The 27,402-nt window shown below is 42.1% G+C and overlaps 1 protein-coding gene across 12 annotated transcripts in view; it reads right to left on the bottom strand.

Annotated features, from left to right (window-relative positions):
• Positions 1-27,186, bottom strand: part of Npas3 (neuronal PAS domain protein 3) — an 809,049-nt gene extending 781,863 nt beyond the window's left edge. For 4 of the 12 annotated variants that reach the window (XM_051195839.1, XM_051195840.1, XM_051195841.1 and 1 more), the window contains exon 1: positions 26,712-27,185. In XM_051195839.1, coding sequence (XP_051051796.1) covers positions 26,712-26,869 — 158 coding nt within the window. In that variant the 5' untranslated portion in view covers positions 26,870-27,185. Of the gene's footprint in view, positions 1-22,324; positions 22,820-26,711 lie in introns of those variants that run through there. The other 8 variants (XM_051195837.1, XM_051195838.1, XM_051195844.1 and 5 more) reach the window with 4 other exon arrangements.
• Positions 27,187-27,402: the final 216 nt, after the last annotated feature.

The following is a 27,402-nucleotide window of genomic DNA, read 5'->3' as shown; positions in this document are numbered from 1 at the left end:
GTGAACTCTATGCACTAAAATGACAACCTTCCAGGTAGTGGCTTAATTGTTATGAGGATAATCAACCCTCTCAGAGTGGATCTGAGGCCCACTTATGAGGGATAAGTGGTTGGTACTATAACCCTAACCAAAAGCCATGGCTGGGGAGATCATGGCTCTAGAAGGGAACTTACTCCTGTTGTTTGGCCAAACTGGCATGGCACCAAACTCTCTTCTAAATATTTATGTTTATGTCCATAAACAGATGCTACCCTAATCCTTAATAAGAGAAACTTCTCTTTGCAGGGAAGAGTGATGAATGCAGAGATTCGTGGTTGCTCGTGGTGCTAAATGATGATTGACTTCTCAGTCCTAAACAGGACATTTCTACCACACTCTCTAAGGCTAAAGAAATTTGTGCAAGAAGCAGCAGAAAGAGTATAAGAGCTGGAAATAAGTATAAAGGCTGCAATATGCTACCTTCAGGGCATGACAAAGCCATCAGTCCTGATGCCACAGCAGCTACAGTGACCCACATCAGCTCAGTGTAAGACTGAACCTATCAACAGTCAATCATAGATCAATGAGATGCTCATGACGCCCTATCACTCCCTCCTGAAATACTGGTTACTGATGAATCCTGGTGGAAGAACAGTGATTGTCTTAAGTTGACACCCACTGAGGAGCTCCAATGGATAGCACCAAACTCATGGTCACACAGACATTCCTGGTTAAGACCACTGACTCACAAAACATGACCAGAAAGACACTAATGTGGAAAGGGGGGGGGACCTGTAGAGAGGAGGAGACAGCAATGATAGGAAAGAGACAGCAGAAGGTAGAGAGACAGTAGACAGTAATCAGAATATATTATACATATGTATGAAATGGTCAATAATTTTAATCGACTGAAACCAGTAGATTTTGAAAATCGGATTTGCATTTTAGTAAAGGCAACATAATTTCTCTTTGAATATTATTTTAAGTGGTATCAAGAAGGAACAGTGTAAAAAAAAAAAACAAAAACAAAAAAAAAAAAACAAAACTGAATCTTCTGTTAATTAAAACATGACCTCTCCAGCCCAATTTTCTTTTTCCCGTAACCTTAACGAATGTCTAAAGACTAAGGTCACGGTTACTTATGCCATGCAATTAGCACATCACTTCGTACTTTCAGAGAACTTTGGGATCTACAAAGCAATTCCCCATGCATTGTTTTACTGATCATCTATTAAGTTCACAAACTAAGCAGAATGGACTATGAATTTCAAGCACAAAGTGGACATAAGCACTAAAGTGCAGAGCCTAACTCTCTAACATCAAAGTGGATCTAGGCGCTAATGCTGCTCACTCCCCTAGATTAGCCCTCCTGAGTAACACAGCAATGGAATGTCTGCAGGATGCACACCCCAGGTCAAGGCCACTCCATCTGCTGCCCTCCCAGCCAGCACTTTGTGCAGTGAAAGGAGACCTCTTTGCAATCACTCAGGACCTGGTTCCAAACTTCCTCTTGCCTATTTTTGCCTATATGCTGTCTCCTACCTCCCAACACATTCTTTATCAGCAGCTCATTATTTCGATTTAATGTTCGTATTGCTATCTTCTTCCTATCGTGTCACTCCGTATTTAATCTGAAAGCTAATGAGGCCAATTACAACAGTCATGGAAGGGGCCCCTTTTTATGCCTTTATTTATTTGTATTCCAAACTGCTTGTATTTTCTGAGGCAACTCCTCACAGCCTTGAAAAGTATGCTTTTATCATTAGATTCTACATCTGTCTAGACTTTTCAAGATCAGCGGCTCTCAGGGCGATGAGTAATGCCTTGGGGAAGCACACCTTTTAAACAATAAGCAGCTTCAGCAGGAGATGAAGGGGCTGAACGAGGAAGGAAACATTTCCCTAAATCTGGCGTGAGTCTCCAGTGTCCTTCATGTCACGTGGCACCCATATCCTACCTCCGAATACTTCCTTAAAGGAGCATGATTATAAAAAAACATCCCTTTTTATGGCATTCTTCAATGTTTTCAGATGACAGTGAGTGATCTGTCTGGCTTCTACATGTATACTGTTATAAATGCAGGTTAAAATCAGTCAGCTGTGTGCACTTGTTTCAAACACCATGTTTAACAACAAATAGTAAAAATCTAGTCTTTACGTCTTTCTGTTCAAACCAACCTTAAGCAATTCCACTAAAATACCCTACTCTCCAGGTCAGACGAAACTCTTCCAAAATTTCCTCCCCTGTGTCCTCTGCCTCCCTTTAATGCAAGAGTTTCTCACCAATGTCAACAAGCAATAGCCCATGCAATACATTAGTTAATTCAGTTTCCTTACATAATTGCCTCTTTGGATTTAAGGCACAAAATGATCAAAATGATTGGCGCTTGATATTTGTATTTAATTACTTGCTTAGAAGGACTTTCACTTGTATTTTTTAGGAAACAGACATCACCTGCTATTCTGTTCTTGAACTTCTGAAATCCTATCTTTGCTGTCTACCCTCTTCTACACCACCACAGCTTTCCAAAGGAATTCAAATAAGGCTGTGACTGAGTAACAGTCCATGGCCCCCAAAACTACACAATTCCTCACCTGTGAACCAGGGATATGGGGTGTTCCCGACAAAGTTACTGCAGGGATCACACAAGAGAATATGTGTAAAACTCTGGATACAGCACCTAAGAAATCATAGTGCATACTGCATCGAAGACAGCAATGATAGAGAGGGTGTGGGACAGGAGATCATAGTGTCCACAAGATCGGGGCCAAAAGCACTGTCGGTGGAGAATGGAGAACCGTTTATGTAGATGAAGTGGGGTGGGGTAGATCTGCAACCAGATACAAATTCACTTTTTATTTATTCTTTAACACAACTGTTACTAGGTTTTTAGAATAGGCTCAGATTTTACTTTCTGAGTTCTTCAGCATTTATTTCTGTAATAGAAATTGTCACCAAAATATTTTCAAATTTAAAGATGTTTATTTCAAGAACTGCCATGAAATTACCATTTACGTGGGGAATTAGGCAGAACAAACAGTCCTCTAAGTACTTGCAGAAGTTGCCGAGCATGTTGGAATGCCCACGCTGGGGCAGGGGAGCACACATGACACTACACTCGTGTCTCCTAATCAGATGAAGCAGTCCTCTGCGCGGTCCCATCTCCAGCCTGTCCCAAGAGGGTCACTATGAGGCTCACAGATCTTGCTTGCACTTAACCACACATTAAGTATAGTATAAATGAAACACAACTTCTGTTTCTCAGAGGACATGATCCATGTTAAGACACCAAAACAACTTAATGCCCCTCCCCTCCAAAGCATGGCTGTATTTGACTAATTGGCAAAGTGATGAGGGAAATCCATTTTTTCTTATTTCTGAGTTAATTAAAGCTATAATCGCATATAAAATGAATGCCTCCTCCTGAAAAGAAAAGCCTGTAATTTGCCTTTGCATGGTGGCACTCTTGGTGACCTGTGAGATACAGGTCTCAGCCAGCTCCCTCAGAACACAGGAAGAAATGTATGTCTCCAGTTTCCATGTTCATCTGAGCTGCTTCCTCTTATTGTAAATGCTGGGCTCTTTTTTACTCTTCTGCTATTCTAACAAGTATACATGGGCATAAAGACACCATGAGCTTCTCTGGCCAGTATCATACACATTATCTCTTTCCTCTCTCTTAAATCCCACCTGTGAGTTTGGGAATAACTATCAGGGTTATTTAATAAGAAAAGGATACATAAATACATTGGGTGATAAAAGGAAGGATGAAGGAAGGATGACCCTCCTTCTACCACCATATTCAACACATGCTAATCCACAGACTGTATTTCCTTTTCTTAACCTCTCCAGTCCCTTTGTCCTTCCTTTTCTAAAGGTCTCTGGTTCAAACTTAGAAGGGTGGGGAGAGCTATAGGTTCTGCCTAATTTTTCTTAAAACGATAAAAAAGAAGGAAACTAGAAATGTAAACTTCCATAAATTGTGTGTGTATATGTATGTTCTTACGTAGTGTCTACAAAATATTGAGGCCAACACATCTTTCCAGAGTATACTTGAAGGAATGTACACACTATCACTGTCTCTATCCTACATGGACACTAATCATAAGTTTAGCTGGTCAGCTTTTCTCCTCAGGTAGCCTGAAAACACTCAAAATCTCATCACAAAACACGAATGGATACTATTATGGAGGAAATTAAAGATGGACAATGTTTTCAAAACCAGCACCATGTGGTTGCTTCTGGGGCTTACACTGAAAGGTCTATCCCCTTACTCTCAAAGACATGACTGACACTGTCCTCTGGAACCTTCGACACAATCCACACAGCTGCAGAAGATTCCATGAAAGAAAAGAAATGGCAAAATGGACAATACAGTCAAAGTACAGGTTATTTGCCCTTCAAATGTAAACAGCTCTCCAGAGGGTTAGTTCTTTCAATTATCCTATGTTATTAAGCTAGACTCAAGGAGACACCAGAATTTCCAGAAGTCTCCATGGGGTGAAGGAAGCTATTAATACTTCTAGAAACATTCATCTTATTTGGGAGAAGAGCACTTTCTTGGGAATTTACATCATAAGAAAATAAAGATCAAAGTAGAGAAGAGGGATTTGGGGCTTTAAAAAAGAAGAAAAGAATGGTTAGAAATGGAAGAGCACACTTTTAAAGGGAATTGATGATGGACACTTAAGAAGAGGATGAATGGCTCCGAGATAAGGGAGTTAGCAGAAAAATATGCTAGAACTAAGTCAAAATGTTAAGAGAGGAGCTGGAACTTTTCTGGATTTTACTGGCGTAGGGAGATTATGTCCATGACTGCAATTCAAAACCAGAGTTTCTACCCTCATGTTATACAATACTCTGTGTATTGCTAAGTAAAGTAAGTGTTTCTGTCGGCCAACAATATTCACCAGGACCTACCTCCAAACTCGGGACTATGATACACAGCCCTTAAAATGGAGCCACAGAAGTCAGTCTATGGGTAAGACAACAAAACTCTGAAGTTTTTCAGCTTTTAAAAAAATCTAAGAGAATGGGGAAATAAAAAAAAAAAAAAAACAAGCAAACATCTGGAATAGGAAAAAATGTTTACAGTAAGAAACACTCAGAGACATCAAAGGCAAGTTGCAAACAAACTTCACATAGTCTATCTACAACAGTGTGATAAGGGGTTTACCACTTTGTCTAACACAAAATACTGCAATAAATGATAACTATTCAGATGTTATTAGTACAACTGGAAAACATGTATCTGCCTAAGTTTTTCAGGAAGAAAGGCACAATATAGAGATGGTGCCTTTTTTCAAAGCGAGAGCATCTCGCAGACACTATGAGAAGACTAGAGTAGGGAAGCCAGAGTAAATATGGAGAAACTAATCAAAGAGTCATCATGCTAATCCTCCTGAACAAGGAGCCACCCATGGTTCTGTGTGTTTTCTGAAACACAAACTTCTGTCCATCATGTTTAACTACAAAGTTTCTAACTGGGTTATGGCATAGAGTCCAGTTTATAAGTGCATGTAGATCTAGGAGAGCTTGTCTTAGGTGTGTGTTCCAAAGACTTGAGTCCATTCCCTCACATGCCAGCTGTAATTTTAATTTTAGAAAAGCCTGGATCCTCACATGTAGATTAATAAACCAATAGTAAAAATGTTATTGCTAAAATTACTCAAAACATTTGTTTAAGTGTCTATATAATGCTACTATACACAGAAGATCAAATTTAGTGTCTACTGCCTAAGACCAGCACTCTGTAGGATGAAGCAGGTGGATAGTTTGGGGGGCAGTCTGGGATGCACAGCAAGTTGCAAGCCAGTCCTGGCTACAGAACAATTCTTTGTTGATAAAAACAAATGTCTACAGATTATGAACTTAAAAAAAACAAGTGACAGAATACAGAGAGAAAGCATCGTTCCTGACCTATTCTTTCACCAGAACTCTTAATGATTTTGTTTATTTTAAAATATTAGATTCAAACAAGTTTGTCAAGATTTATCCTGCAAGCAATTAGCCCAAATATTGCCCATATTTGTCAACCATGGTGAGGAGCTAAATTTTTCACACTCATCAAACCCTTAAATGAGATCTTTCTGTGCAAAGATTTTTAGCATAAATGCTGTGGACAAAAGGCCAAGTAGTGTCTGAAATATGCCACCATAGCCATGAAAAATGCCAGCCCTCTTTGCAACCTGTTCTATTTTACATGATTGGATTTTTCAATTTTGGTCTAATCAACTTAAATTATTATAGGTACAGTTTTGTGAAATATAAAATTAATGGAATTCAAATTTTATGGAATTATAATTGACTATAAAATAGCTTTAATATGATCCTAATTGGAAACATGGTAGTTCACTGTTCCAGAATTCATCTTTTGGAAGTTGAAAAAAAAATCAATGATATATTTGATTCTAATTGATTTTCTTGACTTCGTCAATAATAGAAAGCCATCTTGTATCTAAAAGCATTGTCTATGTTACTGGGCAGAATTTTCCAGGAGTTCACCACAAACAGTGTTAACAACTCAGGTTTGAACCTAAAATACACTAGGAATTACTTAGCATGGGGGGCTCCCTCTAATTTCCAAATGATTATTTTTCTCTATTTTTGCATCGAAGATGATGGTATATGCCAATGGAAGTAATCAGTTTTTGACAGATGTGGGGGGTTGGGAGCTAAGTATAGAAATGGTCAGAATTAAAACTAGAGTTCGTTCATTCATTCACTCACTCACTAACTATATGTCAAAAAAAAAGTCTATAAGTCCTTGGGAGATACTAGAAAGCCACAAGACAAAGAGACTATAACATCTGCTGGCCCTGTACGGGAGAAAGAAACAGGATATGAGGAGAAAACTATAGTATGATACAAAAAGGCAATGTGGGTAAATTGGTGGGTAAAGCCCCTGAAGAATAAGTAAAGGAAAGAATAATATTGAAAGTCAGAAAGAAACTAGTGCAATAAAAGAACACAATCTTCATCAGACAGAAGCTTCACCTTACTTCCAATTCTTTCTCTCTGTGACTTCATCTGAAAGTGATAATAACAGAGCTCACCTTACTGGGCTATGAGAAACTTTAAATAATCCAGTTCAAAGACACAGAATGAACTTCAATCAGGGTAAGTGTATAGATAAACAGAGCAAACAGGACAGAAACATGCTTACCAAACAGAAAGCTTCCATTAAGTCCTGGGTGTATGGGTGTGTTAAATCTTAAACAGTGGTCAGTTCTGGAATCAGTATTAGAGCACACACCCTTAAGCAACCTGAGAAAAATTACATATCTGGGATCTCGGTCATGTTCTTTCTAGTGGTGGGCTTTACACATCATTATGCTAAAAGAAGCTACAAACTATAGGACTATTGCACCGTCAGGTCTTCTCACCCCTCCATAGCTAACTCCATAATAGTTCACAATAGTTCCTATTGTGAGACAAGACTCCGGGCTTCTCAGCCCTCTTCACACCCAGGCAATAGCAACTACTCTGCTAGACCAGAGAGGAGCCTTGCACAATACAGGTAACTTCTCCCTCCACTCACTACCCATACTAAGATTCATGTGCCCTGAGCTCAGAGTATTTCTGTCAATAAGCTACTTCATGCGCAGGTGCCATGTGACCCTCTTCACATCATGCTGTGGCAACAGGCTAACAGGGCCAACTAGAAAGAAATGCTAATATGCTGATAGCACTAATTCTATAATAACCTGTGTGGCCTCTCCGGCCCAACGTTCTCTAATCTGTGTCTAGGAGATTCCTTAGCTCACAAATGGAATAAAAATCTTAGACCCTTCACAGTTCTCAACACCAACTTTTAGCAGGAAAAAAAATTAATATCAATATACCATTTGGACACATTACTGTAAAGAGTAAGGTTTTTTCTCCCGCCGCCTAGTCTTGTCATCTCCCATCACATTACTCACTATCCACTACAACCCCAGTGAACCCAAGGCAGAAGCCCACTTCATCTGGGTCTCGTGAATGCTTTATGAACATTCTGAACGTGTCTAAAACATGCTGCTGGACAGTGGTAATAAGCCACAAGACATAGCTAGAATCATGCCCCAGTGACAGTAGCAGGCCAGAATGTGTAAAGCTTTACCTTGTTTGGTGTACCCCAATTCTACTTGCATTACATTCTTTTCTATGAGGAGTTCTACAGGCTCCTTTACACCCAGGAGTAAGTCCCGTTCCAGCTGTGAGCAGACACTTCTATTCTGATGTCTCCATGGGTCACTCAGTTTTAAATGTCTTGGCAATGATGATTTTTTTGTTAAACTACCTTGAACTACCTGGGACAGACAAATGGTTACCAGTGAAAACAGATATATGTATTTAACCCAGCTCTTGTTACTCACTTTTATTCTCAATAATGCTATAAAAATCGAAACCTGTAGCCAAACCCACAGAGACAACTGATCTGAACTAGGAGGAGCTAATGGACCCCCAGACTGATAGCTGGGAATCCTGCCTTGGACCAACTCAGACCCCCGAACACGGGTCTCAGTTAGAAGGACTGGGCAATCTAAGGGACCTCTGACAATGGAACCAGGATGTATCCCTGGTGCACAAAAGGACTTTGGGAACACCTTCCCCATGGAGGGATACTCCCTTAACCTAGAGGCAGGAGGGAGGGCCTAGACCCTACTCCAAATGACTTGACAGATCTACATGACTCCTCCTGGAAGGCATTACCCTATATGTGGAGTAGAGGGGAAAGGGATGGGATGGTGGTCAGGGGGCATGGGAGGGAGGGAAAGAGAGAGGGAGGAACAGAGAGGGAATAGGGATCCATATGTAAAGTAAAATAAATAAATAAATCAAAACCTAATGTATTATGAGATTTATTTTATGGAAAACTGCATTAAAGGGTAGAGTAACATGTGTGTTTAGAAGAGATGAACATGTGGCATCAGGACAGCGGCAGGAGCACATTTAATCGTCTGCATGTTCCAGGAATGTAAAAATATGTTCATTATCACAAGCTCCTCTTTAAAAAATGAAATCAAGATTCACTCCTCACTACAAACTGTTCTAATCAGTTCATCCCCCAGCAAGTGTCAAACTTAGCTTGAACTACAGGGTTTTGATGAGTGAACATGGAAGAAGAGAGTTAGAGAATTGTGGTCTTCCCTGTTGCCTTCTGAAGACTCTAAATGTTTCTGTAGAGACAAATACTTCACACATCCACACATGATTCTGACAACAGAATAACAAAGAAGCATGCTCTTATTTTACTTATGATACACAGAGTACATGCATAGGTGATCTACATATAGAGAGTTCGGGCAATCATGTTGATTGCCTCATAGATTGTGATGAATTGAACAAGAATGGCCCCCTAGGCTTGTATATTTCAAAACGGGGTCCCAAGTTGGTGGAACTGTTTAGGGGGTGTTAAGGGGTATGGCCTTGTTGGAAGTGGTGTGCCACTGAGAGCAGGCTTTGAAGTTTCAAAAACACTCTCACCATCCTGTGTCTCAAGATGTAAGTAATCTCTTTACTACTCTACTGCCAAAACTCCACCATGGAGGTCATGAACTCTAACCCTCTGAAATAAATTCTTTCTTCTATAAGTTACTTTGATCATGGCATCTTATCATGGCAATAAAAAAGTACCTAATAGACCTCTTAAGAAATCATTAATTCACTAAGTAAAAAGAGCATACCAATCATAAATCTGTAAGTCCGTCTATACTATACGGAATCAATTCACCTTTGTAAGTCAAAAGATACATAGAATGAGGTCATTTTTAAAAGCAGAGTTTAAGAATATAAAGAGTATAAATAGTTGCGTAGGTTCATTTCTGCATCTATGCAGAAATACAGAGATGTTGACCACACCATGCATTGCCACTTCCCTCTCAGAATACCACCTAATTTTCAAATATTTTCAGGGATTTGCAACCTTGATTAAATCCAGCCAACAAGCATGTTTGCATGAAAGCATGTTGAGCATCCTCTCCAACATAACACCGAGCCATGAGCAAAACAGGTCACTTCAAAATACATCCGTTGTTTCCCATTCATTATTCTGGATGTTTTCCAGTAAGTTTCCTTTCTTTGAAAGAAGAAAAAAATTACTCAACTACCATGTATATTATGAACTAAGGTTTCCATGGCAAGCATCATATTTGTTCCAAATTTTGTAATTTGGTTTAATCCAAGTTTATGCATATATTTGTAGGCATTTGTGCCATTGGCAAAAGAATCCATCATGGACTTTAGCTCATTTTGTTCTGTAGGTCCAAGAAGTTTACACTACATATTTACTGACTTTATCATCAGGGCTGCAAGCATCTGAGTGCACAAATGAAAAGGCTGAGGCGTTCAGATATTAAAGGGCCTGTGCGGGACTACTTCTTACAAGGATAAAGGAGACCTGCTGCCCCATGTCTAGTCTTTCTATGATTCTGCCAAAGTTTCCAAAGGCCAGTGCCCAGAGAAAGTCCTTGTGTTACCCTGGCCATCTCAGCACCTGTGGCTTCTCTTTCAATGATGAACTCGTTACTATCAATGGCATTCTTGCTTCTTACCTGCTCCCTCTCACACAAAGACTGGCCTCCTTTGGCTCATCCTGACTTTGGTGCTCTTGGTCGCTTCTGCCATAGTGTATTTCACAGGCAATTTAAATCTCCTGATTCAGCAATGTGATGTGCTAGTATGATTACTGCTCTCTCTTAAAATACAGAAGCCACAATGGCTAGAGGATGCCACCGCCACAAAGGGGCAGAGAGCCCCGAGCTCTCTGTCACTGTGTGGGCACATGAGCATGACACAGCCTCAGGAAACACTAATGTTCTGAAGAGGAAGGCAAAGATGTAGTAAAACTTCTTTTTTTAGTTAAGAACAACCAACCTTGCTAGCAGTTTTATTAAATTTGAAATTAAAGCTAAAATATGGAGGTACCTAACTTTCTCTTCCTTGTATTAATGGGAAGGTACTCATTTTATTTCTTAAATGTTCTAGATTTCCTTGCCCTAAAACTAAAGTAAGAAAATGATGCAACTGCCAAGCAGTACCGGTTAGGGGAAGATGCACCCACAACATCTGCAGCTCTCTGTGGTGCTCACTAGAACTCTTGCATATATAATTCCATTATACTTTTATAATTCAGCATTTTGAAAATGCTTTTGAACCATTAATCTATTTTCCTGGTTAAAATTCTTTGAGATGTTCTTAACAAGAGTCTTAGATAATGAATTTGCGCAAACTGTGGAACAATCTTTACAGTATTATCATTCTCATTAATTTTCGGAACTACCCACTGTGTTGAGATGATTGTCATGGGCCTAAGACTTCAATTTGGCTAAATATTTTTGCATATATTTCAACATATAAGTAACTAACAGATGTTTAGATGTTAAGTTCATATGGAAGCTACAGTAAAATGTGTTTACTTTAATCTCATGATTACCTTGCCATGCTAATTCTTATTCTACTGTCTCTTTCCCACTTACACAATTTCACCTATATTTTGGTCACCAGTGGATCACGAATTCCGAAAAGGCTTCAAACATAACAATTCTTTGAAACATTGTGGAATCCAAGCCATTTGTGCAAATGCAATATCCGACATCCCCGCATCAGTCGCTTTTAAGACGGAAAGTGTAGACACTCCAAGACTGTTTTTTATAAAACACACACAATCCTTCCCGAGCACAGCAGTAAATGTTCACCTTTCTCTTTTCATTGCCATTTTCTTCCTTTCAAGAAAGAGTGGTTTCTTTCCATTTGTATATTATTTGGCTTTGGCCCACCTGATACACGACACCGCCCTAAGCTGCCAGGAAGCTCAAAACAACATTCCTTTATAAGAGTTAACGCACTTGTATTCCATACTTCCAGGCGGCTTCTTTGCTCGTTGCCTCTTGGTTATCTCCCAAGCCTGCTTCCACTGCCATTGTTCACCCCTTAGCATTCACATATCAGAGCACTAAGTATTTCATTACTGGTTTATCTGTCCAGAGGCTTGAGGAGCCGTAACAATTAACCCTCCCTTCACAGTGATTGATACAGGCTTTGCTTTCAATTTGTTCCACTACACAGATCATGAAATTCTGAATGCAATCATCCTCATTGACCTACACTTTCAAACGCACAGCTACAATGAGACGAAAGTAATTATGAAGAGGAGGAACACAGGAGCTCTGAGATCTGAGACCAAGTCTTTGAAAAATCTGTGAGATGACCTTCTGGCAAAATTGGCAAATTCTTATGCTCAGGAAAATGACAGTTGTGTGCCTCTGTCTTAAGAACATTTAGTGCAAGCTGATGGATGTACAGTGTGGAGACAGTACTGGGGTGGTGTGCACTTGGGAAACTGTATGAGGCCACTACGAATCTGTCACAGGCAGAGTTAAGCCCCTAACATCATAGCTTCATTGATGCAAATGTTCTCAAGCAAACTAAACTCCCTGATTTGTGTTAAAAAGAAAAAAGCCTTGCTCACAGCAGAGAATCCAGAGCAGATCTTCTAGAAAGAGACATAGACTTGAACTACCCGCTTCCCTCTCCCCTCTCTTTCGATGAGGATTCGCCTTAAGAAATGAATACATTTTTCACAAAGTCTGAAAAATAGCTTCAAATAAATATTAATCTACTGCAATCGATATATATGAGGAATGGAGAAGGGCTGGTAGGAGAGTAGTGAGTACAGAACTATATTAAAACAAGGGTTGCAGTTAAAGAAAATCAGGGTGGAAAGGGAGGCAATGGGCCTGAGGCTCTAATCAAGAGCAGAGTGATGGAGATGAAGCAATACTGCATGGATTAGCAATGAATTACTTTGAACCATAATCATATGCCTGCACAGAAGACAGGCAAAAACTAACCATTACTCACAAACTTATCTGCTTGACTAAGAGAGAGAGAGAGAGAGGAGAGAGAGAAAGAGAGAGAGAGACTTATATACTAAACTAATTCAGAATAATGAAAACCTAAAACTGTGGTTATACCTCAAGCAACATTTTATTTTTAATGTCTGCCGCTTAGTACCTAATACAGAGAGTTTAGACTATAAACTGTAAAGTGCTTGGATTAAAACAGGATTAAACTGATCATCTGTTTGAAGATTAGGATGTGATAGATCCCCTCTAGTCTGCTTTCCTTTTTTTTTTTTTTTTTTTTTTTTTTTTTTTGTGCAACCAAGCCATTTACAGACAATGTGCCACTCCCCAAATAAAAAGGAATGTAAGTATTTAGATCTGAAGAAGTAGCAGCACTCACAGAATCAACTTCAATGGGAGAATCTGAAAAATTCATATCAAACGAAGATTCAATTGTTAGAACTAATTTTGTTGGGAATGAGAGAAAAAAAAAAAATCAGAACCGCTGGTGGCATGAGATTCTTAGGAACAGACTGTTTAAATGAAGAGCACTTTAATCAGTAGAGGAATCCTCACATTCCTAATGTCTTGCTGTGCATTCTGCAGGTTATAGTAGCAGCTGGTTGAGGTCATATATCTTTTGTGAGCATCCCAAAAAGGCTCACTGCCAGACTGTTAAATTATGAATAAGCAATGAACAAAAGAATGCAGATACGGTGGTGACAAGATAATCCAAGCAAATTTATCTATGACAAATTTCACAGGATTAACAAATTACATTTACACAGAACAATAAAAATTCACAAAAAAAAAAAATGATGAGCCTACTTTTCCTTACAGCACCAGGAAAACAAAAAAGTCACCAATCCACTGCATATATTTAAATTTAACCCAATCTAAAGTAAGACATTTATAATTCATTCAAGATATCTTTGTAACTTCATTGCATTTTAGGTAGGAATAGACAGTCCATCTGCTATGTATTTATGCCTATTTAATATTGTCAACAGTATTAATATATAACCTGTATATAGCATGTATGAAATCCTGCACAATAAAATTTCCATTCACATGTGAATAGAATGCATATGTTTTCAGAAGCAGATTCAGAAAGGTAAACTACTTTTATAGAAAAAGATGTACCTTCTTCAACATAATACATATCAACTATGAAAATATCCTTATTCATTGATGTCTATGTTTTCTAGGTCCAAAGACAGAGAGGTTCTGCAAACAGTTTCAATTATTCCAGAAGCCCATACCAACTACTGTAGTCCCTCTGAACAGAGTGCTTCTAAATGAACTTAGGAATGTATACTTTTCCGTAGTGCCATAGCAAAAAAGAAAGCTCATAGATTTAAGGGGAAAGTGTACTAGTTTCCACTAGCATCACCTAGAGTTGACTCAATCCAACATTTGCTTCCCCCCCCCTTTTTTTTTTACAATAAAATCCTCTTATAAAGCTTTTTAAAAATCTATTCTAGGATCCCATGAAGGTGTGTTGAAATGCCATGAAACTACACTTGCAAGCACATGACACAGAGAGCTGTTAACATGTCCACACTGTTTGTTAGATACCCAAGGCAGAGCCCTTTAATTGTTTTAGCATGGGAGCTGAGAATAGGATGCAGCAATCAAACATGATTTCCCTTAAGATGGTCTGACTGCTACTCTGAATATGCAGCCTGTATTCCACTTACACTTCCAATTGATGTCTGCTTTTGATCTTTGATGTTTTTGTGTATCTCTCTAAATGAGTTCCTACCAATATTTTATCAGGCAACATTTTGTGTAAACAAATCACTGATTGCAAAAAAAAAAAAAAAAAAAAAAAAAATATATCTAATTAAAACCTCCAAACAAAAAAAAAAAAAAAAAAAAAAAAAAAACTTGCCTTCATCAACCACTAATACTCAAGCATGGCTTACCTAATCTACTCAAGCTACCTATGTTTAACCCTCTTTAGTTAATAGCACTTATCCAAAAATGTAAAGATAAAGGTGTCATGCTTGTTGTCACCACCCTCAATCTAACATGCCCTCTGCAGAGAGCAAACCTGATGCCTGACACTAGAAAGTTTTCTAAATCACAGTTTTATTAAAAAACTGGTACGAGCCTGAACAGCCACATAGATCCCTGACACAGAAAAATTAAAGTGTCAGGAAAAATAATCCTTCATGAAGTTGCTTCTGTGTGTCCGTGTGCCTATGTGTCCGTGTGTGTGCTAGAGAGATGGCTCAGTGGCTAAAGTACTTACAATACAAGTGTGTGGTCCTGAGTTCAGATCCCCAGAATCCACATAAAAGCCTATAATCCTCCTACAATATAGGAAGAAGGACAGTAGAATCTCCAGATCTGTGAAGACCAGCTCGCCTAGGGTCAGTAACAATAAACAAGAGGCTCTGCTTCATACAAGGTGGGATATAAGCGTGAACACCTTGGGTTGTCCTCTGACCCCCACATGTACATGCCCACTATTGCATACAGTAACACATGTATGTGCACACACATATGCACACTCATATCATTCACAATTGGAAAGATAAAATATGTGGTGGTAGTGCATGCCTTTAATCCCAGCACTCAGGAGGCAGAGCCAGATGGGTCTCTGTGAGTTGGAGGCCAGCCTGGTCTACAGAGCTACACAGAAAAACTATGTCTTGAAAAAAAAATTTAAAAGATAAAATAATGACCTACTAATTATAAATTGAGTGTGTGAGAAGTCCTCAGAACAATACCTTTTTATTGGCAGATTCTTTAAATGCTTTATATTGCCTACTATCTTTGCAGAAGCAAATTCATACAGAAGGTCTTTCCCCCAAACACAGTCAGACAGTGAAGCATGTTATTCAGAAATCTGTGCTCCCACTGAAGTAAACCTGCATCTATTTAATTCTTGAGACAAACTAAGACACATGGTGAAATGTGGCATCATGAGTTAGAAGGGGATGGAGTATACATCTGCCAGAAGCGGATCCCTGTAAAAATGAGTCAGCTAAAGTGGTGAGGAGAATATGTGTGGCTGTGCAGTTTGCCTACAGAATGACTAGAATATTAAAAGTCAAGGAAGGTATACATGAAATACTCCTCCCAATACCTCTATATACACTGCACGTGTGCTACTCTCCAAACACTCAGTGAAGGGTCAGAGTACAGCATCACCATCCATGATGCCATGGGGCCCTTTTCCCATTGGTTCAGAAATCCCTAGCTTTAGAAGCTCCAAAGCCACAGGCTCTTGACAGTGGTGTGACAGTATGTTTCTACAGCACACTGCCCAAGTCCGCATCCCAGACAAACCCAAATTCAGTCTCCATTTCTGTCACCTTCCATGGGAACAGAAAGCTGCTATTTCCTAAACAGAGATATAGTAACACTTCCTTAACAAAAACGGTGTTGTGACATGTACCGAACAGGGTAGAAAGTGTGCAGAATAAGGCCAGTGTCTAGTGATGGTCATTACTGTCCTGTGGAACTTCTAAATCTATCAAAACATCTTTTTCTAAAAAACTGCTATATCCACACACACTTATATTTACATATCTTCTTCCTTCCTCCAAGAACATTTCATAGCTATTAATTATTACATTTTACAAAGTGTGTGCCTACTATCCCAGAAAATTCAACTAATATGAGGTGGAAACTTGGAATTAAAAAAAAAAAATATAGAAGGCCTTGTCTCTCTGAATTCTGCCCTACTTACTTGTAGAAAGTGCTATCTTCTGACTCTAATATTTTTCTATGTCTAACATGAGGGGAACGCTGATCAAAGGGACTGCTCTTTACAGGATGTGTTATTTCGCTCCAGTCGCCATGGTGGAGGCTCCATAAGTAAAGACGCTTATAGTCTGGAGTCAGGAGCACCCAGGTCCATAGGAGCATGGGATTTTCTTCTTGTTCCTTGTGACTCTGTATGCAAGAGTACATGGTATTCCATGTAATTTACCAAGACACCGGGTCTTACAAATGTACACGGACAACAAGCTCAAGTGTCCTTCAAAGTTGTCACTCCCCAGGCACTTCAGAGACAGAGTCATTCCAGTCTTAGTAAACAGTGCATGCCCTGCACTACACTATTACTAATATTACTACAGATTATTCTAACTATGTAAGGGTCTATCAAACTTGATAGTGCAAACATCCTGTTCATGCTAATGAGGCCCAGCGCAGTAAAAATACCATTCAGTTACATTTGGTTTATTACACTTGCCCAATGAGAAGAAAGAAAAAGGCCACTCTTTACTGTGACAACGCTAACATCATTAATGCAAACAACCGAATTTTCTCATGAATGTAGACGTTCTTACCTAATTGTAGATTTAAAATTCCAGTACATGCAACCATGGGAGCACTTAAAAACCAGAGACTAATATTCACTTAACTACTCTATTAAAATTTTCAGCATATATTTTTATATACACAAACATATAAAACACCAGGAATTACATTCTAAGCCAAATGCAAGACAGAACTTTCAAAAATCAATCAAAATAATTAAAAGGTACAATATAGGAAAACGTAGTCAAGTAAATGGGGGGGGCAGCCACTATATCTTGTGTGCTTAGTGTCCCTTAAATTTAGCAGCATTCTGCACAAGAAGAGGTAGCAGTAATTTCAGAAAAGCAAAACTATAGTAATGTTTACACTGGAGTCACTATTAATATTAGAGCACTTGAGGGAGTTTATAAGAGAAACGGTGTGTTACCTTAGAGATACTCCTACACAAGAAGCTCTGCAATGTTCTAAATGACTACCACTTCACAGACACACCTTCATATCTTCCCTCGTAGTTGCTTGATAGCACACCATACACATGTATATACATATATACCTGGTCATAGAAAACCTCACAACAGAGCAGGACCTCTGGCCAGCAGATCCTGGTTTAAGTAAATGAAATGGTAGTATACCTGTGAGTCTCTCAGTCTATGATCTTGTGCAGGGAACTAAAGGGGTCACTGAAATCTTAGCCCTCCCATACAACCTCTTTGCTATGAGACAGTTGCTATGCAGGAGGATTGCAAGGGAAAAATCAAAACTCCTATCACTAAATCTATCAAACTGTCCTAATTTGTGGGCTATATTTAAAGGGCAATGTAATGCTGATTTATTGCCAAGAAAGATGTTAATTATGCATAAATTCTAGTCAAAAACAATAAGTCATACTATATATAGTGTGGGAACAATCACCCACACCCAAAGAATGGACTTAGGGACTTGTAGGGCAGTGGGGTTAAATTTTCAACAGTGGTCTTGCAAGATCAAGTATCTGGTTAGCAGACATAGCCAAGGTCTTATCCCTTAGTGTGAAGGCCCTTCCCCAGGCTCCCCATTGGCTGATTAGAATGGGGTATACGATCTTTCTGAACATCATCTAACCTGTCTCATTTCATTATGAGACGTTCCTTTTGCTCAGTTCCCCCACTTATGTCTACATTTCCCAACAAAGACTTTCCTGCTAGTTCATCCTTGCCCCAGTATCCTGTTTGCTTAGGGGCCTTCCAGATGCATGAACTTTGTCACATCAGCAAGCCATTCGGCAAGTTTAGCTGCTAGTAATTTTCCACTCTGAGCTCAATTTCTAGTTTGAATGAGGTAGCTAGGAGGCTTCTACAAGCAAGTACTGGCCATTAGGGCAAGGACTCATGGATGCCTGCTTATCTGTAACATGTAAGCCTAAACCTATCAAAGGCATTTTTTTGTCTTAAAAACAGACCATCATATATTTTTTATTCCAAAACATATGTAATTACATATTAAAGCATGTATTCACATGCACACTTAAACTTTACTCACAAAATATCACAAACTGGGAAAATTTACACATGCATTTTTTTAAAAGCATTAAATTATGTTTAATTCTACTTAACCCATCATATAAAATCAGATCTAGTGAATGGCACATTGCTCATTTGCACTATCTTTATAACTCTCAATTCTTAAATCAGAAAAGATTCTGTATGTAATGTGGGAGGGTCCCATGTAACACAGGTCCCTATAACCCCTGACTCTGGAGGCCCGCCATCTAATATCCTCTCTGGTGGATCTATGATATGTCCATGCATTACAGTTCTTGTTGACAGCCTGTTGCCTTGGAAATATTTCATTATTTCAGTTTTTCCATTTGTAGACCCTTGGCCTTGTAATATGAAGGCCATCCTATTTCATATTTTCGATTATCATTTAAGCAATCTTGTGGAGATATATATATATATATAAGCAAGTGTTAGACAACGCCTATCATCATTTATCACTGTTTAAGCTAGCGCTGTAGGAAAACCTTAGGAAAGGTGCCCACCACCACCTTTGCCTTTTAATGCCTTGCAAACCAGCATGGGCACAGCACATGCTTGACACTTCTCTCTAATTTTCTTGGTTATAGGTCCATAGAGCGGAACAACTCTGCCACAGTGCCATATAATTTGCAGCCTATTAGAGTTTAAAGAAAATCAAACAAGTATATATACACAAGGTTGCCAACCTATTCTTTCAAGCTCCAGAACCATACTCTTTGTATGTGTGACTTGGGGACCTTTAAGTGCTAAACTGTCACTAAAGACATTATCAAGAACAAGCTTCTCTGCACCCGATTATACAGAAAGAACCCTTGCACACTATTATATGAGGACATTTGACACATTAGTCAAACAATGCAAATGATACCTTTCCCTTAGCTTTGACGGTGGGTATATCTGAAGAGCAGGCGTGTGCCCATAAACAGCTGTGTGGGATCAGTAAGATGAGAGCCACTCTTAAAATAAATTGAAAAAAAAAACTTAAAATAGATCCACAGAAAAACCATCATTCACCCACATATTTGTGTTCAACTGTTAACTACAGAGAAATACTGGTCACCAGCCAATTCTGGGCGCAAAGTACAAACCACGGTGCAATGACCGACTTATTTGAAAGAAGGTTCTATGAAAAACAACTTCCTTTTAAACACACCATCTGACTTTCTCATTTCTCATTACAAAATGAAAACAACTTATACTTGTGACTTTTACACTTGAAAAGTGTTAAGAACATTTAAAATCCTGGTAACCCAGTGAATCCTTGGGGTATAAAACAACTGTTTGGATAATGGGCCGAGTTTGTGGTTATTACTATTTCAAACAGTTTATAACTCCCTCCTTCTCTCTTCTATAAAGTAGCCTCCATCTCCGACCCACTTATTACTCCTCCCTCTCCCTATAGGTTACAGTTTCTTAGAGCCAACCTTTAAGATGACAGCATCCAAGCTGAACAAGATGCTATTAAAGGACATTAAATTAAATACAGTATATCCTCCTACAACTTCAATCAGAATTTCAGACCAAGTGTTATTTAGTTCAGCTCTCAAGTGGAGCAGAATAACAAATCGCACACTTTGATTTACCTTCCCCGAATGCCAAATGGAGACAGGTGATAAAGAACGCACTCATGCACAGGCTATGAAGTTTCCCCAAGAAATTAATTCTATCTTCAAGATTCCTATCTCAGAGAAATTCCCAAAATGGCACACAAATAGGCCTCTGCTAGAGAGATTACTGGAGCCATCCCAGTAAATGCATTTCCTACCTGCAGAAAAGGGAAGGAAGTAGCTAGGAGGAAAGGAAGGGAGAAAGGAAGGAAGGGAGGGCGAGGAGAAGGGGGGAGGGAGTGATGGGGAGGCAAGGGGGATGGGGTCAATTGTAAACTGACTTCAAAGTATTTATCACCTTGTTAAATGGAAGTCACCACTCAAAGCTTAGGGCAATGCTCTGGGAATAGATTTATCTGCAAGAATAAAATATTTAAGGTGTGAATTCTTCATGAGACACAAATATTAAGAACTAGATGTTCATTTTCATCTATCTTCAGATGTCTGGTTTTCTAGTTTGAAGGTAAGCATTAATGTGCATAGTATTTAACATCTTTTAAAGCTACATGTCATATGACTCACTCCTTCTCCAGCCCATGCTCTTCACAGAATTATCTAAAACGTTAGAATTAGTCACCTATGCATCTACTTTTAAAAGCTGTTTCCTTAATCCTGATCACTGTGCTGTCTTTTTTTAATGTGGAGGTAATGCATACCAAAAACAAATAAAAAAGAAATACCAAGACAGTAGGTTTTAAAATGAACAGTTGTCTTCGAGTCTCCCCATTTTTGCTTGATACATTAAAGCTATGCTGTATCAAAAATAAAACTATCCATGTGATAATCAAGTCTTGCATCTAAGCTCATCTCTCAGCTTCTTTTCAAGTTCTAAGCCTATGAGGAAAGGAAGTGCTTGCTGGGAGGGGGGGGCATGTGGAACTCTATTTGTTTTCTTCTTGAATCAACGGATAACATTTCATACTTCCTACTGAGCCTTTCCTCTTGGAGACAGAAAGAGATATTCACTTTGCTCAAACCGATATGCTATATGCAATTAATGTCATTAACGCTGTCAATTAATAGCAAATAGGCTTCTAAACAAAGTAGGCTGGATGGGCAGCGGGAGGGAAGCACATTGGAGCTGGGGGGCGGGGTTCAGTCACTCTGAAGCCTAACAATGCTGTTCACGTAGGATGGTTAGGGATGTTTTGAACACAAACTCCCTTTCCCGTTGGCTCGAGAAGTTTAACTAACTTCAGACAGACATGCTCCACTGAGCCCCTTGCCTGGATATGCAATTCTCACCAGGAACTTTTTCAAACACACATCCCCAAACATAACTAACCGGGGCAGAGATGCTCACACCACTGACACATTTTGGATCTTGCTGTTTGTTTGCTCATTTAGACTTAAGGGGGTTCGCCTTTCTTTTGCTTTCTCTCTTATTTCCTTTTTCTTTTTTTATTTTTCCTGGAGAAGGGGTGGAGAGAAGGGGAGGGCAAGAGCGCAGGGCAGAGTCGGGGACCCACAAGTTGCCTGGCCCAGGGCAGCAGCAGCGGGAGGTGGCGCGCCTGGCTGAGCCTGCCCGGCCTAGCCGCTCGCGGAGACTGCCCAGCCCCTTGAGCCCTGCGCTCCGCTCCCGCCCCAGCCTCCTCCCCCTCCCCTCCCCCTCCCCAGCTCATTCCCTTCCTAGAGAGCAGCTGCCACGGGACCTGCGGCGGCCGGGGGATCCCCGGCCCCCACCCTCCCTCCCGCGGCTCCGGGCACACACGGCGCCTTCTCTTTGGGGGTTTGTTTGTCTTTTTTTTTTTTTTATCTTTCTCTCTCTCTTTTGCCTTTTTTCCCTTCCTCCTTTTTTCTTTTTTCTTTTTCTTTTCTTTTCTTTTTTTTCTTTTTCTTTTTCTTTTTTTTTTTTTTTTTTTTGCCATCAGCGAGTCACTCCATTCGCCGAGCTTAGGAGGTGCGACTGCTCGCCGGCCGCCGCCGCCAGAGCCCGCTCGCTGCCGCAGCCGCGGCGGGCGGACAATGCGCGGGGACCCGGCAGCGCAGCCCCCCGCTCCCCCCCGGGACCGCGGGCCGGGCCCCGAGGAGGGCTGCGCAGGGAGCGAGCCCGCCACCCCAGCCGGCGGCGGGAGCTGGACGCGGGCGGCAGGTTCAATAAACAGAAAAGTGTTACCGTTCTCGCCTGGAAGGATCCTGCTGAAAGCTGGGCTTGGTGGGCGCCATCTTCCTGCAATTTTTTTTCCTCTCTTACTTTTTGCCTCGCTCCCCCCCTCCCGGGGCGGGGGGCGTGGGGAGGGCGGGGGTGTGCGTGTGCGTGGGCTGGCGGGAGAGAGTGCGGGCGTGCGCGGCGCTCGGGGGGCCCGGCGGGCGGCGGCCGTGGCCGTGGCCGTGGCCGTGGCGGCGGTGGCCGCGCTGCCTGCCGAGGCTGGGAGGCTACGGGAAAGTAGTGGGGCCCGAGCGTCGCCGGCGGCCGGACGTCCCCTCGCGCCCGTAGTGCTCCCCGCCGCAGATCGCCGCCTCCTCGGCCGCCCGAGCCTGATCCTCCCCTTGCTCGCCCGCCGCAGCCGCCGCCGTCCATGCGCTGCACAGCGCCCGCGGCCCGGGCCGCCCCGGCTCCCGAGACATGCCCGGCGCGGAGACAGGCGGCCGGCGCGGGCGGCGGCGGAGGAGGGGCGGGCGGCGGGGGAGGCGGCCGCGCGGTCCCGCGGGCAACCCGGCCAGGGCCTCCGGGTGCTCGGGCCGGCGCGCGCTGCAAGCGCCCTCGCCGCAGCCACCGGGGTCGGGCCGCGGGCAGGTGGGGAGCACACCGTCCAGGCAGGCGGGGCTGGGGGGGGGGCGTTGGTGGTGGCAACGGGGTCCTAAGAGTGGAGGGACCCGGAGGGGGAGGACACGCAGGGGGTTCCCAGCTTGACCACTGGGAAAGTATTTCTGGGCATTTTCCAGCTGCCTTGCTCCAGAGCTCTTTCTCCGCCTGCAAGCAGATACACACCCCCTTTCCCCTTCCCCTCCCCCTCCTTCCCCCCCCCTCTCTCTGTCTCTCTTCCTCTCTCTTTCATTCCTCCCTACCTCACTCCCCCTTTCTCTATGTCTCTCGGTGTCTCTGTCTCTGTTCTCTCTGTCTCCCCCCCACCCCAGTTTCCCTCTCTCTCCCTTCCTCCCTCCCTCCGTGTGTCCCTCTCTCTCCCTCCCTCTCTCTCATTTGGGGACTGGGAAGCTTGGCTGCTGGCGCAACAACGCCACTCAGTTGCAGTTTCAAACACTTCCCTTCTCTAGAGTATTTCAGCCTGCAGAAAAGAGAGAGTGGGGATTAGAATGCCCTGAGAGTGGGCTGGACCGTCCTGGGGGGGGGGCGCAGTGGAAATAAAAGCGTGAGGAGATGAGTCTTGAGCTGGCCAAGGCCAGCAGGCCCAACAGCCCAGTGCCTCTGAGCAAGGATGCAGGACCTGCACCTTGTGACTCTGGCGCCCTCAGCCAGGAGCCTGAGCTGGAACATCTGCATTTTTTTTTTTTTAAGTGCTTACAGATATGCTGACCCCAGGGTTCACAGGCCAGTCCCCATGCCTTGAAATGCAGTTACATACAAATGCCATTGCAGAGCCAGGTCCTGGTACCTGGGACTGGATTGCTGGCTTCTGGAATCTAGTCTGATCACCTCAACATTAAACTGCCCAGCCAGGCCTAGAGAAATGGTGACTCAGTGCAGAGCCAGCTGGAGTCCTATTGCCTGAAGAGACCCTGGGCTGAGCATTTGTGCACTGTGCCTCCGCCAAAGGAGGGCAGCTCATTTTTGTAGACTAGTGCCAGTCCTGCACTGCATCACCCAAGCAAGAAAGACACCAGAGACAGTGCCACAATGAACAAATGAGTCTGATGGGAAACATTCTTAAGGGAATCCATGCCTTCTGCTTTAAAGTTGGGACAGGGTGGGTACTCAATAGGTGTCCCCTTCCTGTAAAGTAGGGAAAGGATTCTGAACCTCCACTGAATACACTAGCCTATGGTGGTAACAGTGTAGACATCTTCATGGATATTGAATACTCTTTGGAGCAGTTGTAGGTACACTCCACAGGTAGAGAACAGTTGGGAAATGGATTGGATCAGTGATGAGTATTGCCTACAAGACAAATGGGAGCTAGCAAAGAAGAGGGACAGTTAGCCTGTTGGAAGTTCTTCCAGGGGAGACAGTGTAGGGCAATTTTGCCCAGCAGTGACAAATAAGAGACACTTGTGTTTTCTCAACAGGCAGACCACTGCTTGAAAACCCACTCCCGTCATCCTCTTCCCATCACTTCCCAAAAATATAATTTTTTTTCATTTTAATGATGCGTCCAGGTGGAAATTAAGTATACCCTCAGAACCCTGAAGCCTGTGCTGGTGATGAACTGTGAAAGGAGATTCCTGGCTTAAACTTTACCTCCAAGACCTGCCAATAATTTTCTTGCCCAATTCTTCTGCCCCCGATTAACTAAAATTAAAGATTGTAACAGGTGGCATGAGATCTGAGTAAGAAAACCAAAGGAAACTTCACTGTCTCTACTGTCATCTTACCTTCTGGCAGTATGTGACAACATTTAAATGGACAGCAGGAATAAATAAAGCACAGCAAAGGAGAAAGTTGAGAATTGTTTTTTACAGCCCTTGTCTTCAGAAGAGCAGTGGGATTGGGATTTAACAAATGGCCTGTGTCCAAAAAGAAGTGTCAAGGGGATATATTGAGGGAGACACTGGGGTGGGGGGGGGAGCTGCCCCTAGTGCTCCTGACTTGAAGAAAGATGAACCCCAAGATCATATCTTTCTAAAAGACAATGCCAAAGCTGAGATAAAAAAAAAAAAAAAAAAAAAAAAAAAAACTGAAAGCCTAGAGTCATGACAGCCCCTTATGTGCAATTTACATCTTATTGGTCAGCTCCAGTTCCTGGAGGTCCCTAGAATTGTCCAAAGGCCAAGTGACATTTCTGACCCTTGAATCTCTTCTTCACGAACCAAACTATTGTCACTATTTCCTACACTTCCTAGTTAAAACGACCGATAGATTCTATTGTCATTTAAATGTTTTATAAATGACAAAAAAAAAAAACATACCTGAACCATAAAAGGGGGAAAAATGAATTCTCTACTGGTGTTCTACCTTTGGAAGATGCCCAGATCTTTCTTATTAAGGGTTCCCTGTAATCGCTGGAGCAAAAAAAGTCTAAAATAATTTAAGCAAAAAAAAAAAAAATCTCTTTGACAAGGATTGGCCCCCCCCTTTGAGTTATTTTCAATGACTTCTTTTTAAACTTTTGACAATAAGCAGGGCATGTAATGAAGTCTTCTACAGAATATTTGCAATTACATGAACTTGGGATATACTGTGTTAGACAAAATCTGGTCACTGGGCCATTGGTTACAAGGCACAAAATATAGCAATGACAGATTACCTAACCTTTGCAGTTTAAATATTGTTGTTTCAAACCAAGGGTTCTCAAATCAATGATGTTTCAAGTATGAGGTAAAATGGTAATTTGAAGTATGCATTGTGTATATTTTAAGTTAAATGCCATTGGCAAATCTCTCAGATGTTTAATCGTGTACAATCTGGGAAACACAAATATTTAATTTCACACTCTCATGTGTTCTTTTTTTCCCCTTCCATCTACCATAAAATTGAGCCCCATGAATGAAGAGTTTACCTCTTTTGATTACATTGTTGGTTTTTCTTATAGCGTTTTTGTAGAACACATTTTCAATAAAATCTTAGAAAATGTAAAGTTGTCCTTAAGGAAAAACTTTAGGGTTAGAGAGCTGTTGGTGGTAAATTAATTTCTCTTTATTTCCTAACCGAATCAAAGGGTGCTCTGTGTTTCAGTAACAATCAGTTTTGAATCTAGAAAATGTCTTTAGGGGAAAAAAAAAAATCCAAGCAAATTCTACTTTAAAACTTCCTTCTCATCACCAAGCCTAACTTTTGTAAAATTTGCTTCTTGAATCTCGGAATCTCACCCATTTGCATTATAATGCGTTTAAGATGAATACTAACAGCGCCTAGGAGATTCAGATTTCAAGTTGTATTTCCTTGTAGTAACAGGTGACATGATCACACTTTTAGGTTGAATTACAAGTCTATCGCTGCACATGAAAATCGTTTCTATCCTATTTGGAAACAAATGATCAATCAGCCTCTGATGATCAATTGCTCCCCTGGCTGTCCCTCAGAGCGGATTCGCACTGGCAGAGACATTGAGAACGTTTTGCTGGAAGGGGAGAGGAAACCCAAACTTTGCAAAAGCATCCAGTGCGGCGCCTCAGACTTCACCGGAACTCTCCAGCTACTCCCGGCTGAGGCTCTACGTTCAGGGCCTGGCAGAGGGCAAAGGATGACTTCACTTCTCCAGTGTACTAGAGTGCTTTTCAGTTCGGATTGTGTAATTCCCCCCTTTCCATCTTCTGTAGCACAGGGTCAAGCAAAGTGAGCCCTAACGGTATGCATGTGTGTTCTCAGGCACAAAACAAGAGCAAAGTGAGTCCCACCCCAGGGCCCGGGGCGGGGGCACTATCCCAGCTCGGGCGGGACTACTCACCGCTGCTGGTAGGAGGTGATGCCCTGGACGTTCTGCGGGGTGCCGTTGGCCGCGGCTCCGGCCCTCCCCATGCCCGCACCGGCCGGTACCCCAGCGGTTGCCCCGCCGGCCGCTGCGGCCGTCACCTGCACGCTGAAATCCGGAAAGATTCGGATCATCGCCGCGGCTTGGAGCCCCAGGCACGGCTGCTCTGGGCTCAGGCTGGCTGGGGCTAAGGCTCGGGTTCGGGCGGCGGCAGCAACAGCAGCGGCGTGAGCGGCGGCGGCGGCAGCAGCGGAGCCAGGCACCAGCCTGCAATCCCATTAGTGAGCCGCGGCCACTGTGCGCGGCGGAGAGGCGCTTTGATGTGCGCGCAGCGGGCTGAGGTGGAGGGGGAGCGAGGAGGAGGTGCGGGGGCTGTGCGAGGGACTTGCAAACAGCAAAACGTGTCAGGGTGGGGCCTTTTCTCCCTTTTGGGGGGCACTGTTGCTCCCCCCTCTTTCCAGGATGTTGCTCTCACTGGCTGCTCCAGCAGCGCCGCGCGAGCCCAGCTGAGGGAAGAAGGGGAGGGGGTGGAGGAGGAAGGATGCACCGGGAGGCTTGGCGAGGACTTGGCCGGTGCAAAGGAATAAGGGGCAGTGGAGGGTGCATTTCTTTCCCTCCCTCTTTCACACACATACACACACACACACACACACACACACACACACAC

This window comes from Phodopus roborovskii, unplaced genomic scaffold (assembly GCF_943737965.1).
Source record: "Phodopus roborovskii unplaced genomic scaffold, PHOROB, whole genome shotgun sequence".
NCBI classification, from domain to species: domain Eukaryota; kingdom Metazoa; phylum Chordata; class Mammalia; order Rodentia; family Cricetidae; genus Phodopus; species Phodopus roborovskii.
This window is presented reverse-complemented; position numbering and strand designations above follow the sequence as displayed.